Genomic DNA, 19,715 nt, shown 5'->3' with positions numbered 1-19,715 from the left:
ATCTATACCTTTCATTGTCCCTAAACTGTCATCATTTATAAATAGCCTATTAATCTATGTGTAGGCAAGTGGTTACACATACATACTGCCAAATTCCCCTCCTTTGTTTTCATACAGTCATATCATTTTTCTTATCCTAGGAAATATATATAGATCCCTTTAAAAGTGGTTTTTAGTTTTCTCAAGTGTGAGGATCCCTTTTTAATTTAAAAAAAGTTTCCTGGACTCCCACATAATAGGTCCAATAATTGACAAATTATGTAATAAAAAGGCTTTATAAACTACTTTTAAAATGTAAAACTGTTTTGCTGATTCTAATAGCAGCTAAACACATTACAAAATTTGTAGTATATATATGAAAATAAAATTGGTTTAATCTAAAGATATCATCCACTTATGATTCCACAGATTCCTAGCCATAAAATACCACTTCCTTATTTTCTACATCCAGGCTTTGAGACCTCTAAGTTGTGTACTCCTGCCATACACTATATATTCTTACACCTCAAGCTTCTATATGCTTCTTAAATTTATTCAAATAGTGAGTCCCATGACCACTCTCCCACTGAAAGAAAAAAGTAGCAAAGTGTTCCCAGTAACATCACGAGTGTTCTTACTCGTCTTAGCTGCTTTGAAAATTTGCTTCTCATGGTATCTATAATCTGTTGTCTAAGATAGAGGCTTGTGTGTGTGTGTGTGTGTGTAATTAATTAATTACAGCTTACCCTTCTTTAGCAAACTGCCTTTGAATTAGGAGACATTTTCAAATATCCATTTTGAACTTTTATTGTCATTAAGCCTAACAATTAATTTAATCTTGGTGAGTAATACAAATTGAAGATTATAGAAAAGATGATAAAAGTCACATGATAACCTACATTTAACAAAACAAGTTAAACTAGATTTAGAATAGAATTGAATTATTTAGCCCTATGTAAGATGATTTTTTTTCTTTTTCTTTTAGATAAGGAGATAGCATATCAAGCATTGCATCTAGTAAATGGATATAAACTACATGGGAAAATATTGGTGATAGAATTTGGGAAGAACAAAAAGCAACAGTCAGATCTGCAGCCTACATCTCCCATGTCATCTGCTACAGATAGCACTACAAAAACCAGTGGTAGCTAGAATAGATTATGTTTCCTGGGTGGTCTTCCTTGCATCACAGTCTTGGATCTGGGATTTCTGTATAGATAGAAATTTGTTTGATGTTGAAGAAGAGAAGTTAATGGAGAAAAAAATACTATTTGGGATACTCGCTTTCATCTTGTGGGGACAACTGGGACAAAATATTTTATATAATGAAAGCCTATATAGAATGTATGGTATGCTGAATGTGAAGGGTGGTGTACAAAAAGTATTATTTTCTCAGGATAAATTACAAAGAATTATTCCTGAGGATTTTTTAAAATCTTTATAATTTGGTGAGGGTCTTCAATATTTGTCCCTACAATTACCATTTTTCAAGACTATTTCCTATATACCGAATTTAAAATGCTATTGAATACTGAAATATTTATTTCCTAGAGCCCATTTTTCCTAATTTTATTCACCTAGTAAATAAAAGAGCACACGTTTAGGCGTAAGCATCAATAAATATGGTAAGTTACTAGCAGCAGTAACAGTGGGTTGTTTCATAAGTCAGTCACCATATTTAATGAATGCTTCCCCACTAAGTTATCAGTTTTCACAAAAGCTATTTTTCTAAGGAAATCTTTTAGATCAAAATATGTGTGTTCTCACAGCCATTTAAACTAGCTACCATTGAGTAATCATCGAATTTAAAGCAATAAACTTTGAAAAATGTGTTTAATATATGTTAAATATTAGCTGTATGAATTTTGGAAGGGAAACATACTAACAAAGAACACTAAAGGGACATGGAAAGAAAGAATTCTCTAAGAGAAGCGGTGATTCTCAAATCCTCCAGTAGTTTGTTTATGGTTGCTGGAGAAGAGAAAGACAATGTGCTGTCAAGGAAATGCCACTAACTTTATAGTCAGATCTGTGTTTAAACTCACAGCCACACTCACTACTTTGAACTTGGAAAGTCACTCAAATCTGAACCTCTGTTATCTTGTAAAAGTGAGGATAATAACTACTTATCTAATTGGATTGTGAGGAATAACTGATGCTATATTTTTAAAGCTGAGGAATATAAATAAATGAATAAGATTGAACATAGTATAGAACCTGTGAGACACCAGTAATGGGAGTACCAGGAAAAAAAGAAGAGAAAGGAGCAAAAATCTTCCAAGAAATAATGGCTATAAATGCTCCAAATCTGATGAGAAGCATTAATCTACACATTCTAAAAGCTCAGCAAACCCCAAGTAGGATAAATGAAAAGAAATCTACAAACAGACACAGCATATTAGAAATGCTGAAATCCAAAAACAAAGGGAAAATCTTGACAGCCACACAAGAAAAATGAACCATTACTTATCAAGGAACTCCAACAATATTAACAGCTAATTTCTCATCAGAAACAGTGGCAGAGGCAGTGGTATAACATTCAAAGTGCTCAAAGAAAACAACTGTCAACCAAGAACAGTATATACAGAAAGAACAGTATATACAGGAAGACCATTTTTCAAAAATGAAGGTGAAATAAAACATTGTAGCATTATCAAAAACTCATAAAATTTGTTGCTAACAGCAGCTAATAAAGGAAATTCTTCAGGTTGAAAACAGGTGACCTCAGAGAGTAATTTGAATATACACACACAGAAAGAGTACAGGCAAAACTAATAACCTAAATGTATTTTCCTTTATCAATTCATTAAAAAAACAAATATATAAAGCAGTATGTATATACCTGCATTGTTTAGTCTACAAAATATAAAACTGAGATATACTTGCCAGTAACAGGAAAGGAGGTGGGTGGAAAAAATGCTGTATTGTATTAAAGAAATGACTAGATGATAAGTCAAATCCACAGAAATAAATGAAGATAGCAGGAAATGGGAAATAAGAACTATAAATATATCCTTGCTCTTCTTTCTTCTCCCAGCCTCTTTAAAAAGACATAAAATTATATTAATTATAATAATGTACAAGAGGATTTCAAAAAGTTTATGGAAAATAGAATTAAAATATAAATTTGGTACAAAAATCCGAAATCCATGTACAATTTTTTCATAATATTCATTTTCTATGCACTTTTTGAGGATCCTTCATATTGTTAGGCTTATGTGTGGAAATAATATATATAACAATAATACCAAACACTGAAATAAAGGAATGAACTTATGTAGGAATAAGACTTCTATATATCATTGGAATTAAGTTAGTATCTATGTGAAGCCAATTCATTTTATTTAAGATATATATTGTAAGGCTTAGAACAGCCACTAAAGAAATAACTTTTAAAAAAAACAAAAGTATTATGAAAGAAATTTAAATGTCACATTAGAAAATACTCAACGCAAAATAAAGCAAAAGGAAGACCAGAGAAACAAAACTTGGGACATATAGAAAATGAATAATAATGTATCAGCCATAAATCTTTCCACAGCAATAAGAACAGTGTGACTGGAGTAAGCAATTCAATCAAAGGCAGAGATTGTCAGAGTAGAAAAAAAACAAGACACTATGTTATTTATCATAGACACAGTTTAGGTTTGAAAAATATGAAGAAATTGAAGGTAAAAGAATGGGAAACAAATGTATCATGCAAACAGGAATTATAAGAAAATGGAGTGGCATCAGACAAAGTGGACTTTAAAACAAAAATAATTTTTATTTTTTAGACTTTAACAGACAAAAATTGTACATAATTATGGGACATGATATCTTTAATTACTTGTATACATTTTATATGTCCAATTAGGGTAAATATATGTATCTTTTCAAGCCTTTAATATTTCTTGATAGTGAGAATATCCTACATCCTGTATTCCAGGTTTTCTTCATAGAGAAATATGCACTATATTAACATTATCTGTGGTCGCCCTACTGTGCAAGAAAATCTTGGAACTTCTTAAACTTATCTAGCTATACCCTAGTACCCATCAAGCTAAATAGTGACATTTTGTCTTGATAAAATGACCAATTCATGAGGAAGATGTAACAATTATAAACATGTATGCATACAGCAAAGCCCTGAAATATATAAAGAAAAAAACTGAAATAAACGAAAGGAGAAATAGACACATCTACAAAAAGTTGGAATATTCAGTACCCATTTTCGATAACAACTATACAGAAGACGAGAAAATAGAGTACATGAAGAACACTATAAGCGAAATCTAAAGACATCTATAGAACATTCCACCCAATAGCACTTGAATACATGTTATCAAGTGCATATGAAGCATCTCTAGGACAGACCATATAGGCTAAACCATAAACTAGTTTAATAAAACTGAGTGAACTGAAGTCATATAAAGTATGTTCTGTGACCACATGGATTGAAGTAAGAAATCATTAGATAGTACAAAATTGGAAAACACAAATATATGATCAGAGATTCAAAAATGATATCACAAAGGAATTTAGAAAATCCTTTGAAATGAATGAAAATGAAGATAGAATATACCAAAGCTTACAGGTTGCAGTTAAACGATTGTTTAGAGGGAAGTTATAAATGCCTACTTAAGAAGAAGAAAAATGATATAACAACCACCTCATACTACACCTTAAGGCCTTGGAAAAAGAAGATCTAATTAAATCTAGAACAAGCAGAAGCAAGGAAATAGAAAAGATTAGATGGGAAATAAACAGAGAACAGAAAAACAGTGGAGAAAAAGCAATGAAAAATTGATTCTATAAAAAGATCAACAAGACTGGCAAACCTATTGCTATTCTGACCAAGTCAAAAAGACACTCGAATTACTAGAATCAGAAATGAAAGAGGGAACATTACTGTCAACCTTGTAGAAATAAAAAGGATTATGAAGGAACATTGTGAACAATTGTCTGTCAATAAATTAAATAATCCAGATGAAATGGACAAATCCCAAGAAAGACAAACTACTAAAAACAACTGAAAAAGAAATAGAAAATCTGAATAGACCTATAGTGATTACATGGGGTAAATGAGTAATTTTTAGAATACTCACAAAAGAGGCAGGCATTTAGTAGCATTAGACAAAACTTGAAATGCTCGCATCCCACATCAGAGTGCCTGGGTTTGGGTCCCACCTCTGCTTCTGATTCCAGCTTCCTGCTAACAAGCACTCTGGGAGGCAGCAGATGATAGCTCTAGTATTTGGATTCCTGCCACACAAATTGGGGACCCAGATTGACTTCCAGGCTCCTGGTTTCAGCCTGGCCGAGCCTTGGCTATGGCAGGGTTTTGGGGAGTGAGTCAGGAGATGGACGGTCTCTCCCTTGTCTGTCTGTCTTTTAGATAAATAAAACTAAATTTTAAAAATAATATCCACAAAGAAAAGCCGTGGTTCCAGTGGCTTCTTAGATGAATTCTACCAAATAGAAAATACAAATTCTTAACAAATTGTTGCAAAATGAGGAGAGCAGGGAACACTTGTGACACATGTTACAACATGAAATATGCTAAAGACTATGCACAATGAAGGAAGCCAGTCAGAAAGGACGATATTCTTCCCCCTTGTGTGAAGTGTCTGGAATTGGCATATATAGACAAACAGAAAACAGATCAGTGGGTGCTTAGGACTGGGCAGAATAGGGGGAATGGGAAGGGATAGGGGTAATAGCTGAAGTGTATGAGGTTTCTGTAGAAGTTGAAGAAAATGTTCTGAAATTTAATATGATTACACAACTATTTGAATATACTAAAAACCATGAATTGTACATTTTATTTTGGCTTTTTTAAATATTTATTTTTTGTTTATTTGAAAGGCATAGCAAGAGAGAGGTAGAGACAGAAAGATCTTCCATCTGCTGGTTCACTCCCCAAATGGCTACAATAGCTAGGGGATGGATCAGTTCACTCCCCAAATGGCTACAATGGCTAGGGGATGGACCAGGCCAAAGCCAAACACCTGGAACTCCATATGAGTCTCTCACATGGGTGGCAGGGGCCTAAGCAGTTGGACAAACCTTCCACCACTTTCTGAATCACATTATCAGGGAGCTGGAATGGAAGCAAAGCAGCCAGGAATCCAACTGGTGCTCTGATATGGGATACTGGCATTGTAGACAGTGGTTTTTGGGTTTTTTTTCCCCACAGCTTTATTGAGGTATCATTGACAACAATTGTTATCTGTAGAAGCTGTACAACTACTTTTTTTGAGGACAGAGCAAAAGGCTCTGAAAGAACGTTAGGAACCAGAAGTATTTTTGGAATACACACTCTACCAGTGAATAAAAGTAGTGATTTATGAGGAAGAACAGTAGAAAGGATAGGCTGGGCTGAATAGGTATAGTAAAAAGGTTTTACAAGAACTTGAAAATCAGACAGAAGAATTTAGCCATGTTTGGGTAGAAAATTAAGCCATTAAAAGGCTTTCTGTTTGTTTAATTTTTTTTCCCAATTTTTATTATTTTTGTGAAAGGCAGAGTAAGGGGCTGGTGTTGTGGCATAGCAGGTAAAGCCACTGACTGCAATGCCAGCATTCCATATGGGTGTTGGTTCAGGTCCTGGCTGTTCCACTTCTGATCCAGTTCCCTGCTAGTGGCCTGGGAAACCAGCGGAAGATGGCCCAAGTTGTTTGGGCCCCTGCTACTGATGTGGGACACCTAGATGAAGCCCTTGACTTCTGGCTTTGGCCTGGCCCAGCCCTGACCACTGCGGCCATCTGGAGAGTGAACAAGCAGATGGAAGATCTCCCTCCCTCTCTCTCTCTAACTCTGAATTTCAAATCAATAAACAAATTTTTAAGTAAATTAGATAAAATTTTTAAAAGAGAGATCTTTTATCTGCTGGTTTACTCCTCAAATACAGGCAGTGGTTTAATCTGTACCACAACACTGCCCCGAATCATACACTTTAAATGAGTGAATTGTGTATGAATTATATCTCAATAAAGCTGTCATAAAAATAGTAAGTTGAATATAACCCAAATGTCCATTAGTAGGAAAATGAATAAATGAAGTCATATCAATTTGGTGTAATACTAATACTATGCAGCCATTAACATAGTGAAGTATATCTGTGAATATATTCTGGACTGCACTCATATTTAATATCTTTCATTAAGTCAAAGAGCCATGTGCATAAATGTTTAACCTGAATACATTTTTAAGCAAAAACTTTCATATACATGAGGTGATCGTGTATATAGACATTTCAAAGTAAATTTAGGGAAAAACGAAGGTGTACATATCAAGTTGTAAACATTTTGGATGTGGAATTAGACCTAAAGGGGACTTGTACTCTGTATAACTTTAAAGTGGTATTCTGTGGAGTAATTTTTACTTCTTTCAATATATCTGAAATTTTAAAGAAAAAACTTAAATACTCTTGCAATGACTTGGCTTCCGGAATATTTGTCAGATGTACTCTGGGGATATCATCTGACTATACTCAGGAAAACTCCTATTATTTTGACATACTGCTCACTTAGGATTAACTCTCTGCTGTTAAAAATAGTTGAAAGGAAAAGAAGTGAATCATCTTCTTGTAACCTCTTGCACATATTGCCCTGGGACATCCTTCTAAGCTGCACTTTTCAGAAGGAGCTACTTCCTGTTCGGTGGAAACTCTCACCTGTGCTCATTACTAGGCCTACAATCCCTATCAATGGAGGAAAATTAAACTGGAGGATATCCTTCTACTGGTGCATAGCTATAGACACTGATAAATTCATACAATGAAATCCTACTCAGCAATAAATACCAATGAAATAAACATGCAACAACTTTGATAAATCTTGAATGCATTTTGCGAAGAAGAAGCCAGACTCAAAAGACTATTTACTATGTTATTCTGTTTGTGTAATTCTCTGGGAAGCAAAGCAATACTAATGGAGGGGAAAAAAAATCAGTGGATGTCAAAAGTTAAAGTTTTGAGTACCCTTGGCTACAAAGTGGTAGCATAAGAGATTTATTTAAATAATGAAAAATGGTCTTTATCATGATTGTAGTTACTTGAGTATATGCATTTGTCAAAATTCAAAGAATTGTACACCAAAAAGGATGAATTTTATTGTATGTAAATTTTTCAATAAATTATGGAGGAAAGAAAAAAGTTAATGAGATAGTCATTTCCATTAAATGGTGTCCCTATTCTGTGGTTTTTGGTTACTGTTGAAAACTTAATTCCATTTTTCCTACTACTATTCCCTATTTTCTACCCATAAGTCAGCAGAAAATCATCAGTTAAAAACATCTGTACACACATACACATACAAACCTACCACACGCAAAAAATTAAAAAAACAAACTGGAAAATATATTTGTTACGCCGGCGCCGTGGCTCAACAGGCTAATCCTCCGCCTAGCGGCGCCGGCACACCAGGTTCTAGTCCCAGTCGGGGCGCCGGATTCTGTCCCAGTTGCCCCTCTTCCAGGCCAGCTCTCTGCTATGGCCCGGGAGTGCAGTGGAGGATGGCCCAAGTGGTTGGGCCCTGCACCCCATGGGAGACCAGGAGAAGCACCTGGCTCTGGCCGTGGCGGCCATTGGAGGGTGAACCAATGGCAAAGGAAGACCTTTCTCTCTGTCTCTCTCTCTCTCACTGTCCACTCTGCCTGTCGAAAAAAGAATATATATATATATATATATATATTTGTTACAAACAAGAGGCTAATTTCCTTAAGACACAATGTATATAATATTTTTGGTACAGTCGTCTCTGCTTATCTACAGGGGATATATTCCAAAATGCCCAGTGGATACTTGAAACCATGGTACCAAACCCTACACAGACTGTTTTTTCATATATGACCAGCAGCATTCCACATAGAGCAGAGTTAGCCTGTCCTCCCATGTTTTGTGCCCTGATGCCCCTTTGCATTACTGCTTTTGGACTTTGGGACCATTGTTAAATAATAAGTGTTTCTTGAACATAAACACAGCAATGCTATGACAGTTGATCTGATAGCCAGACACAACTAAGTGAAAAACGGGTAAGTAACATATACAATGTGAATACACTGGACAAAGGAATAATTCCCATCCCAGATGGGACGGGGTGGGATGGAGCAGGAAAGTACAAAACTTCAGAATAGCGCATGACTTAAAGCTTAGGAGTTCTTTGTATCTGTAATTCTCCATTTAATATTCTCAGAGCACAGTTGACCTCAGGTAACTGAAACCACAGAAAATGAAACTGCAAGTAAAGTGCAGACTATTGTTTACAACAGTCAATAATACAATTAGAAAGTGGGTAAAAATATGTATAGAGAAGAAAATATAAATGACCAATTAACTAGGACAAATGTTCATAGCAGTAATGCAAATTAAGACAATGCACTTGATCTAAAAAAGCTTCAGATTTATAGAAAAGTTGCAAAAATAGAGAGTTCTTGTTTATCCTTCACTTAGCTTCCCTTTTGGTAAATTTCTTAACTATAGTAAAATTATCAAAACCAGCATTATTTTTAAAGATAAAAATTTTTCAAAAAAACAAGAAAGAATAAAGAAGAGAAAGAAGTGAAGAAATAAATCAAGAAATAATAGGTGTAAAATGTAAGTACTAAATTTTAACCATTTAAATTTAGGGATAAACTAATGTCAGGGATAAACTAGTATTTAAATTTTGGTGTGTGATTCCAGACTTACATGCATCTAGGTGTATTCAAATGTATGGTTTTATTCACAGAGAAGGAATATTATATATCTTAAAGCTTGATTTTTTACTTGACATACAACTGCTCATTTCTGTTAATTCAAATATTCATTTAGTCAGCAAATATATAGTACCTGCTAATTCTTCAGGAAGGAAGAGTCTGCACATGTGGCATAGCATTTCCAGAAGGTGTGATTCTGCAATCCCTGGGAAATCTCAGAAAAGGAAAGGGGAATGCAGAAGCCGTGTCAGGTGATTTTTAAGCCTCCTCTCTAGGACTCTAAATTGTAAGAAAGAATATTTGCCTAGAGAAAGGGCAGGTGTCACTAGATGAGTCCTGAGTTCTCTTGGCTTTGAAAACACCTCTACCAAACCCTGGTCATTTCACATGAAAAATCAGTCCAGTTGTTGGACACTTGGTGGGGAAATCAATGTAATCTCTCATGGACTGTGAGCAATGAACTGCCAGTGCTCTCAGGGAGCCCTATACCAGCCGCTCAAGGGAAGGAGTAGACACAGTCTGACTGGGCCACACTACTGAGATGCAGCAAAAAGGCATATAAGATGCAAAAGCAAGAACAATGATAAAAAAATGAAAGTCATTCATATTCTCCCGGGAGGCAAAACTTCACTTCAAAACATCAAATGTTGGGAGACTCAGGAGTTGGCTTTTGAGGGGTGTCAGGAGTCATGGGTATGTTGAGAGTACATTATTTTGATGTTAAAATGTACCTACCAATATTTTTTTACAGAATTTATTTGAAAGGCACAGTTACAGAAAGGAAGGGAGACACACACACACAGTGTTGTTCCATTCTCTGGTTCATTCCTCAAATGGCAGCGAAAGCCAGGACTGGGCCTGGCTGAAGTCCAGAGCTAGGAACTCCATCTGGGTCTCCCACGTGATTGCAGGGGCCCCAAGCACTTGAGCCATCTTTTACTGCTTTCCTAGGCCATTAGCAGAGAACTGGATTGGAAGAGGAGCAGCCGGGACTTGAAGTGGCATCCATATGGGATGCTGGCACTGCAGGTGGCAGCTTTACCCGCTATGCCACAGTGTTGATGCCAACCCCTATCTACTTATATTTTAAGGCTGAACGTACTTACGGAAGACAGTTAAAAAGAGAGTAATTTATAAAAAAAGATAAGACCAACCTGAAGCCAGTGGAAGCAAGGGCTATATTGAAAGCCACACAGCTAAATCTCTAGCTTTTCACCTGCGACTCTTTGCTCTTTCCCATGTTGCACAAGATGTGGAAAAGAAATCCTAAGTCAGTGAGAAGAGGAAACAGGGGCAACTGAAGTGACTACAGACACTGATCCAAGTGATGAAAAACTCAAGGGAAAAACTGTGAGGTCTCTTGCAAACCCTCAAAGGGAAAACAGCTGCATCAGGTGATACAGGGATGCAACAAAGTAGGCAGGCCTGTCAGATGTGTATGCTGTGGGGAGGATGAGCATGTCTTTCTAGACCATGGCCTTGAAATCCCATCTGGATGTTTCCCATTGAACGTGGACATTTGCTGTTTTTAGCTACCTACTATTGGTTTCCCTATCCCTTTGGTGACAGTACCCTGATTTTCATTCAGGTAGCCATCTCCTCTCCCCCAGCTTTTAGAGGAAATGACTTCAACCCCAGATTCAAGTCTATATTGACACAAACTAATTTGATCTAAAGAGGCCAACAGATGGTTGTTGGGAGCTTCTGTGCAAGAAATTTCTTTGGCGAAAGCTGTCTGGAGGAGATGGCTACCTCCGGGATGTGAATGAGGAAACGAAGCATGCAGAGGGCATTTTGTGAGCATATGGTTACACAGCCAGCTTTGAACAGAGAAGGGCATTGCTGAAGGCAGAAAATCAAGATTGGAAAAAACCCAGAGTCTTTGGTCACTTCATCTTTTGGTTACAAGAGACAATATGTCATCTATATTATTTATGAATATGTTTCACTTTTCCTGTTACACACAGCTGGAAGATTCTTATTGAGACATCAATGTTGAAGAACATCCTGGAAGGATTGGAAAATAGTCCTTGTCTATACCCCTGTGAAACTGTGGTCTTTCTACCTCTACTTGAGTATTATGATTAGTGGTGAATTAAACCTGTGGTTACAGAGTGGATTAAATTATGTTTTTGCAGAAATTAAAGAAAAAAGGAAAGGAAGGAAGTAGGAGGATTGATGGAGAGAGAAAGGGAGTGAAGTATGATTATCTTAGAATTGTACCTATGAAATACATGAAATCTGTTCCCTTTATATGAATAAAAATTTTTAAATGAAATAAAATAAACCAAAAAAAACTTAAAAAAAAGAAAGAAATCACTGACAGAGGCCAGCATTGTGGCATAGTGTGTAAAGCCACCTCCTGCAGTGCTGGCATCCCATATGGGTGCAGGTCTGAGGCCTGGCTGCTCCACTTCCAGTCCAGCTCTCTGCTGTGGCCTGGAAAAGCAGTAGAAAATGACCCAAGTCCTTGAGCCCCTGCACCCGTGTGGGAGACCTGGATGAAGCATCTAGCTCCTGGCTTTGGACTGGTTCAGCCATCTGGGGAGTAAACCAGAGGATGAAAGAGCTCTCTGTCTTTCCATCTCTCCCTCTATAACTCTGACTTTCAAATAAGTAAGTAAATCTTTTTTTTTTTTGTCAGAAAAAGAGATCAATGACAATATCGTAAGGATGAAATTTCATGAAAGACTTGTGGGAATATTAGAAATTATGTGCCTGGCCCAGGTAGTACTCAAGGTATGGTTTGCACAGAACTGTAGACAGCATTCTAATAATACCTAAGGGACAGAATGGCTGGATCATAGTGAAACTGTCAAACAGTTTTGCAATGTATGGGATTTCCACTTGTTTGCATTCTTACCTATACTTCATATTGTCAGTCATTTTAATTTTAGCCATTCTAGTGGGTTTGAAGTGGTATCTCACTGTGGCTTTAGACTTTATTTCTTAAGTGACTAATGATGTTGAACCTCTTTTCATGTGCTTGTTTACCATCTGGATATTTTCTTTTTCATTGAGGTATAATTAACATACTATAACATTTACCCTTTAAAAGTGAACAATTCAGTGTTTTTAAGTATATTTACAAAGTTTTGCAACCATCACCACTATCTAATTTCATAAGGTTTATCACCCAATTTTGTATCTTTTTAGTTAAATATTGATTCAAATTATTAGCTCATTAAAAAAAATATGGATTTGAGTGGCAGAGACACACATAGAGAGACACAGACAGACAATGAGAGAGAGAGAGAGAGAGAGCCCCCCCCCATCTTCTGGTTCACTCCCCAAATGCCCACCACAGCTGGCACTGGGACAAGGCCAAAGCCAAGAGTTGCAAACTCAGTCCAGGTCTCCCATGTGAGTAGCAAGAACCTAAGTATTGAGTCATCATCTGCCGTCTCCTAGAGTGTACATTTGCAGCAAGCTGGAATTGGAATCTGGAGCCAGGAATTGAATGTGATGTCACTGTCTTAACCAGCATTTCAACTACTAGGCCAAATTATTTATATATTTTAGAAAGAAATCATTTTAAAAAAGATTTATTTATTTGAAATGCAGAATCACAGAGAGAGAGAGAGATTTGTCATCTGTTGTTTCACTCCCCAGATGGCTGCAATGGCCAAAGCTGGGCTGGGTCTCCTACATGGGAGTAGGGCTTCAAGGACTCGGGTCATCTTCCACTGCTTTTTCAGGCCATTGGCAGGAAGCTGGACAGGAAGTAGAGCAGCTGGGACTTAAGCTCATGCCCATTCAGGATGCCAGCATCATGAGTGGTAGCTTTACCAGTGACACCACAGCACCCTCCCCATAAGAAGTCATTTTGCAAATTATTATTAATTTTTATTGTGTTTGGAAGACAGAGATATCATCTATCACTAGTTCACACCCATAATTCCCAAGTAGCCAGGGCTGAGCCAGGCTGAAGACAGGAGTTGAGAACTCCTTCTGAGTCTCCCATGTGGGTGGCAGGGACCCAAGTACTTGAGCCATTGTCACTGCCCGGTGAGTGAATTGGCAGGAAGCTGGATCAGAAGTAGAGTAACCAGACCTGGGACCAGGCACTCCTATATGGGGTCTGAAATGGGATACAGGCCTCCCCAGCCACAACTTAAGTCACTACACCAAATCCCCACTCCTAGAAAGAAGTCCTTTGATGGATACATTTTGCATGCTTTCTCCCAGTGACTTGCATTTTCATTTCACAAAAGCATATTTTTCCATGTTCTAATTTTATATACAGTAAAATTCACTCTTTTGGGGTGTAGAGCTCTATGAATTTAGTTAAATGGACACAAGTTATATGGCCAGTAGTATAGGTACAGAAATGTTCCATCAACCCAAAAACTTCCCTTATGCTGTCCTTCCTAATCAACCCCTTACACTACCCCCATGCGCTGACAACCATCAACCTATATTTTTGTTCCAATAATGACTTTTTGTATTTTATATTAGTGGACTAATATAGTGTTGAAAATAATTCTTATAGGCCATTTTGATTTTGCCTTTCATTTTTAAAATGATCATACAATATAACTTTTCTAGTGAATAGTACTATAAACCATAACAACAAGTGTAAATTCATGTAGCCATGACCACAATCAGGATACAGAACAATTCCATCACCCCCTAAAATGACCTTGGCTATCCTTTTGTGGCCACAGCACATTCCTCACCTATAACAATGGCTGTGTTCTCAATTGCTAGTAGTTTTCTCCTTTTCCCAAATGTAATATGAAGGGAATAATAAAGTTTGTAACCTTTTGAGACTGGCTGCTTTCACTCAGCATGTTACTTTTGAGACTCATCTAAGTTGTTGTCCATATCAATAATGTGTGCCTTTTTATTGCTGAGTAGTATTAAATTATATCGATTCCAAACTTAATTTCTGCCTAGTTAGGCACTTTAATGGTATTTGTCGGGGCCAGCATTGTGACGTAGCAGGTAAAACCATTGCCTGCGTGAGATGCCAGCATCCCATATGGCCACTGAATCATATCCCAGTTGCTCCACTTACTTATCCTGCTTCTTGATAGTGGCCTGGGAAAGCAGAGGAAGATGGCCCAAGTGCTTAGGTTCCTGCACACACAAGGGAGATCTGGCAGAAGCTCCTGGCTCCTGGCTTTGGTCTGGCCCAGCCCTGGTCATTACAAGCATTTAGGGAGTGAACCAGCAGATGAAAGATCTCTATCTTTCTTTCTGTCTTTCCCTGTTTCTCTCTGTAACTCTGCCTTTCAAATAAATAAATAAATCTTTTTAAAAAAGAATTTTGTCTGTTGGCAGGATTTTTTTTTTGGTGACTATAACTAGGGCTGCTATAAACATTCATGTACAGGTTTTGGAATGAACATAAAGTTTTCACTTCTCTAAATACATAGGAGTGGAATTGTTGGGTCACGTGCTAAGTATATGTTTTAATTTATAGGAAAATACTAAATGATTTTTTCCAGACTGGCTATATAACTTTGCACTCCCATTAGAAAAATTTCAGCTATTCTAAATCCTTGTCAACATTTGGTATTAACAGGTTTGTTTTTGCTTTGTTGTTTTTTTGGTCATTCCAATGGGTATTTAGTGGTAGCTCATTATGATTTTAAGTTTTGTTCTCCTAATCACTAATGATGCTGGCATCTTTTCATGTACTGAGTTGTCATCCATATATCCTCTTGGGTGAGGTGTTTGTTACAGTTTTTGACCATTTACAAAGTTGGATTGTTGGTTTACTTCTTGTTGAGTTTTTTTTAAGATTTATTTTTTTATTTGAAAGGCAGAGTTATACAGAGAGAGGAGAGGCAGAGAGAGAGAGAGAGGTCTTCCATCTGCTGGTTCACTCCCCCAGATGGCCGAAACAATGGGAGTTGGGCCAATCCGAAGCCAGGAGCCAGGACCTTCTTCCGGGTCTCCCTTGCAGGTGCAGGGCCCCAAGGACTTGGGCTATCTACTACTGCTTTCCAGGGCCACAGCAGAGAGCTGGATTGGAAGTGGAGCATTCGGGTCTCGAACTGGCACCCATATGGGATGCCGGCACTGCAGATGGAGGCTTTACCCACTACACCACAGCGCCGGCCCCCCAGAGGTTTTATTTTTTTTTAATATATTTTAATTTAAAAAATCGAAATTTATACTATATTTAGATTTACAGAAAAATGCAAATACAGAGAGTTTGCATGTACTCCCACCCTAGTTTTCCCTATAATTAACATCTTACCTTAATTTGGTACACTTGACACAATTAATGAGCCGATGTTGACACATTAAGTTCACACTTCAGATTTCCTTAGTTTTCAGCAATTCACTTTTGCTGTTCCAGAATCCCATCCAGGTTATCATTTTACATTTAATTATCACATCTCCTTAGTTTCCTGTTGTTTGTGACAGTGTATTTCGACGTTCCTTGTTTGGGGCAGATTTGAGGAGTACAGGACAGGTGTGTTTTGTAGAATGTCCCCTAGGTTTTTCCACTGTCCTCCATAAGTAGACTGGAGTTTGGAGAGGAAGAGCACAGAAGAAAAGTGGATCACATTGCATCAAGGGTACATACCAGCAGTATGACTTGGCACCGTTCATGCTGATCTTGAGCGCCTTCTTCCTGAGTTTGCAATTTTTTTTTTATATGTTCTCTACGTAGTTCTTTGCCAGATACATGATTTGCAAATATTCCCTCTTGGTTTTTAACTGATCGTTTTCTTTTCTTTCGCGGTAGGCTTATTTTCATTCAAAAAGTTACTGTCTCAAGACAGAAATACAAATCAGAAAACTGTACAATTACAACAGAATGTGGAGCTAAACAGAGTAGTATATAAAATAGTTTTAGCTGAAAACAGAGCTGTAACAACTGCTTGCACAAAGAAGTATTCCTTTCAAGAGTGAGAAATAAGCAGCAACTTAGGTTTAAAATCATATCTGCAGTCCTCTCAGCAGTACTAGTAAGTTCACTGGTGTGGGAATCAATATGCAATACTTTTTGCACATGATAATATTTGTCAATGAAAAATCTGTTAGACAAGTTTTTTCTTCATTTGTTTTTAACTATGATTTAATGAAATAATTGAATTTCACCATGATCTTTTAGCTAACCTGTGGTTTTTGGCTATAACAGCCCAATGCTTGTTTATTTCTGACTCTAAAAATAGGAAGCCTTTTGTTATTCACCCATCTGAAGCTATTCTTGTACTGAAAGCATATTAAGGCATGAAATAACTAAAATAATATACCTTAAGAACCGAAAGACGACTGGCAAAAGGTAGATAACATGTAATGCAAGTTAATAATTTATTTTAAATGATGTCTAGCTGCCTAAGCCTTCCAAAATGAGTGAATGTCAAAATGGCAAGAAGCCATTTGCTGCTTTAAACTAATTTATTTGTAAAAGGATGTAAAATGAAGTTTAAAGCTTAACTTTCAAGGAATATTAGCAGTTATGCATTCTTTTATCCCATCTAATTTACATATAGAGGAAATGTATTATAACCTGTTAGAAGTATCTTTAAGCTGAAGATGCCTTGCAAAGAGAGCTATAAAATAAAGTACAAATTATAAAAACTGGGGCCAGCGCTGTGGCGCAGCAGGTTAAAGCCCTGGCCTGAAGCGCTGGCAGCCCATATGGGCACCAGTTCTAGTCCCGGCTGCTCCTCTTCCGATCCAGCTCTCTGCCTGGGATAGCAGTAAAAGATGGCCCAAGTCCTTGGGCCCCTGCACCCACTTGGGAGACCCAGAAGAAGCTACTGGCTCCTGGCTTCGGATTGGCACAGCTCGGGCCGTTGTGGCCAATTGGGGAGTGAACCAGCGGATGGAAGACCTCTCTGTCTCTACCCTCTCTGTAACTCTGTCTTTCAAATAAATAAAATAAATCTTTAAAAAAAATCTTAAAATACATTTTAGATAAAAAAATTGTTAAAGTTCTGCTTAACAGTTTTTTCTCCATAATTACTATATTCAACACAAACTTTTGTTGATTGATGTTTTAAGCATTTAGATATAGAATGCTAATGACAATTCTATTCTACCACTTCGAGGTAGGGGAGAAAATTCATCCTTAACTTTATTTCTTGGGTGTAACAGATATCCAGCAGAGACCAACATTATTTAGTACTAGCAGTAATTAAATGTGAGAGGATTTATATCTGGACCAAATGCCTCTTCAGATTGTTATATTTTTTTAAAGTTTGAGATAATTGACTTAAAAGCCAATTAACAGTGCATAAATAAAGCATTTACCTTCTAAGAAAAACTGTAGTTTATCATCAAATTGTTTACATTATTCAGGCAAATATCCCCTAGTACACTTGACCTTGATAAGCACAAGCATGGCATATTCTCATTAAAGAAAAATCTGTACATAATTTCACTGTATCTACCACATTTAATTTACAATTTCCTCCTCCACTTAGAAAATGACTTCACCACAGATTTCACTATGTATTGGTACTATAACATTGACACTCTTGGGGCCAATGCTGTGGCATAGCGGGTAAAGCCGCCACCTTAAGTGCTGGTATCCCATATGGGCACCGGGCACCGGTTTGAGTCCTGGCTGCTCCACTTCCAATCCAGCTCTCTGCTATGGCCTGGGAAAACAGTAGAAGATGGCCCAAGTCCTTGGGCCCCTGCACCCGTGTAGGAGACCTGGAGGAAGCTCCTGGCTCCTGGCTTCAGATTGGTGCAGCTCTGGCCACTTTGGCCAATTGGGGAATGAACCAGCAAATGGAAGACACTCTCTCTCTCTCTCTCTCTCTCTCTCTCTCTCTCTCTCTCTCTCTCTCTCTGCCTCTCCTTCTCTCTGTGTGTAACTCTGACTTTCAAATAAATAAATAAATCTTAAAAAAAAAATTGACACCCCAAGAAGGAACGGAAGCTGGAGCAAACAAAGCAGGCTTTCTCTATCCTGTTCAGTTCTGTTCTCTTTTGTTTGTTCTTTGATGGAGGCGAGTCCATATCCATAGTGTCAAAATCCATTCCCTCCCTAAGAGCCTCAGTCCTCCCTTCTGAGGACATCACATCTTCGGCACTTGGCTCTCTGTCATCATTTATTAGGCGTGTACTGCACAGAGTGGCGTGCTGAAGGCTAGTTCATAGTTTAAGCTAGCTCAAGGCTGCTCTCTCCTGCTGTCATCTTGCTTCCTCTGGTCCTTGAGTCTTGTTCAAGTTACCTGCATGCTATAATCAAGAGGAGTTTGCTGATGTTCAGTGTGCCTTGGAGAGACACTCCTGAAAGCAACCTCATAAGAGAGCAGGTGAGTGCGCAGTGTTTCAGTATGTATTGGTATTATATAATACCCACACATTGTCACTACTGCTGCTTTCTTCAGGGAGTGCAGGTGCGTGCCCTCATCCACTTTCCATTTTCCCATAGATGATTTTGATTTCCTTTTTAAAAAAGATTTATTTATTTATTTATTTGAAATTCAGAGTTACACAGAGAGAGAAGGAGAGGCAGAGAGAGAGAGAGAGGCCTTCCATCTGCTGGTTCACTCCCCAATTGGCCGCAGTGGCCAGAGCTGCACCAATCTGAAGCCAGGAGCCAGGAGCTTCCTCCAGGTCTCCCATGTGGGTGCAGGGGCCTAAGGACTTGGGCCATCTTCTACTGCTTTCCCAGGCCACAGCAGAGAGCTGGATTGGAAGTGGAGCAGCTGGGACTTGAACCAGCGCCCGTATGGGATGTCGGCGCTGCAGGTGGAGGATTAACCTACTGCACCACGGCGTCAGCTCCGGTTTTGATTTCTTACTCTGCACAATTGGCCCTCCACTGCTGATTAGTGATCTTTTTATTTTCCTTGCATTGTCTTGAATTTTGATGAAATCCATTGTATTGATATTTTCTCTTGTGGATTTTGATTTTCCTGTCACATCTGTGAACTCTTTACCCCACCCAAGGTTACAAAGTCCTACTTTGTTGTTTCTTCTAAGGTTTTATACTTTTAGATTTTACATCAGTATCCATGCTCCACTTTGATTTAAATTGTGTAAAATGTGAATAAAGGTGTTATAGATTCTGTACATATTTTGTTAGACTAATACCTAATTAGCCAATGTTTTCCAGTTCCATTGTCAAGGAT

General features: G+C 37.6%; 1 protein-coding gene across 6 annotated transcripts in view; it reads left to right on the top strand.

The window, feature by feature from the left end:
• Positions 1-19,715, top strand: part of RBM41 (RNA binding motif protein 41) — a 123,604-nt gene that overhangs the window by 45,082 nt on the left and 58,807 nt on the right. For 4 of the 6 annotated variants that reach the window (XM_062182912.1, XM_062182909.1, XM_062182910.1 and 1 more), the window contains one exon: positions 965-4,001. The exons of 1 other annotated variant lie outside the window; for it this stretch is intronic. In XM_062182912.1, coding sequence (XP_062038896.1) covers positions 965-1,131 — 167 coding nt within the window. In that variant the 3' untranslated portion in view covers positions 1,132-4,001. Of the gene's footprint in view, positions 1-964; positions 8,105-19,715 lie in introns of those variants that run through there. One more of the 6 variants, XM_062182911.1, reaches the window with a different exon arrangement.

This window comes from Lepus europaeus, chromosome X (assembly GCF_033115175.1).
Source record: "Lepus europaeus isolate LE1 chromosome X, mLepTim1.pri, whole genome shotgun sequence".
Taxonomy (NCBI): domain Eukaryota; kingdom Metazoa; phylum Chordata; class Mammalia; order Lagomorpha; family Leporidae; genus Lepus; species Lepus europaeus.
Note: the sequence above shows the minus strand (reverse complement) of the source record. Positions and strands in the feature narration are given on the sequence as shown.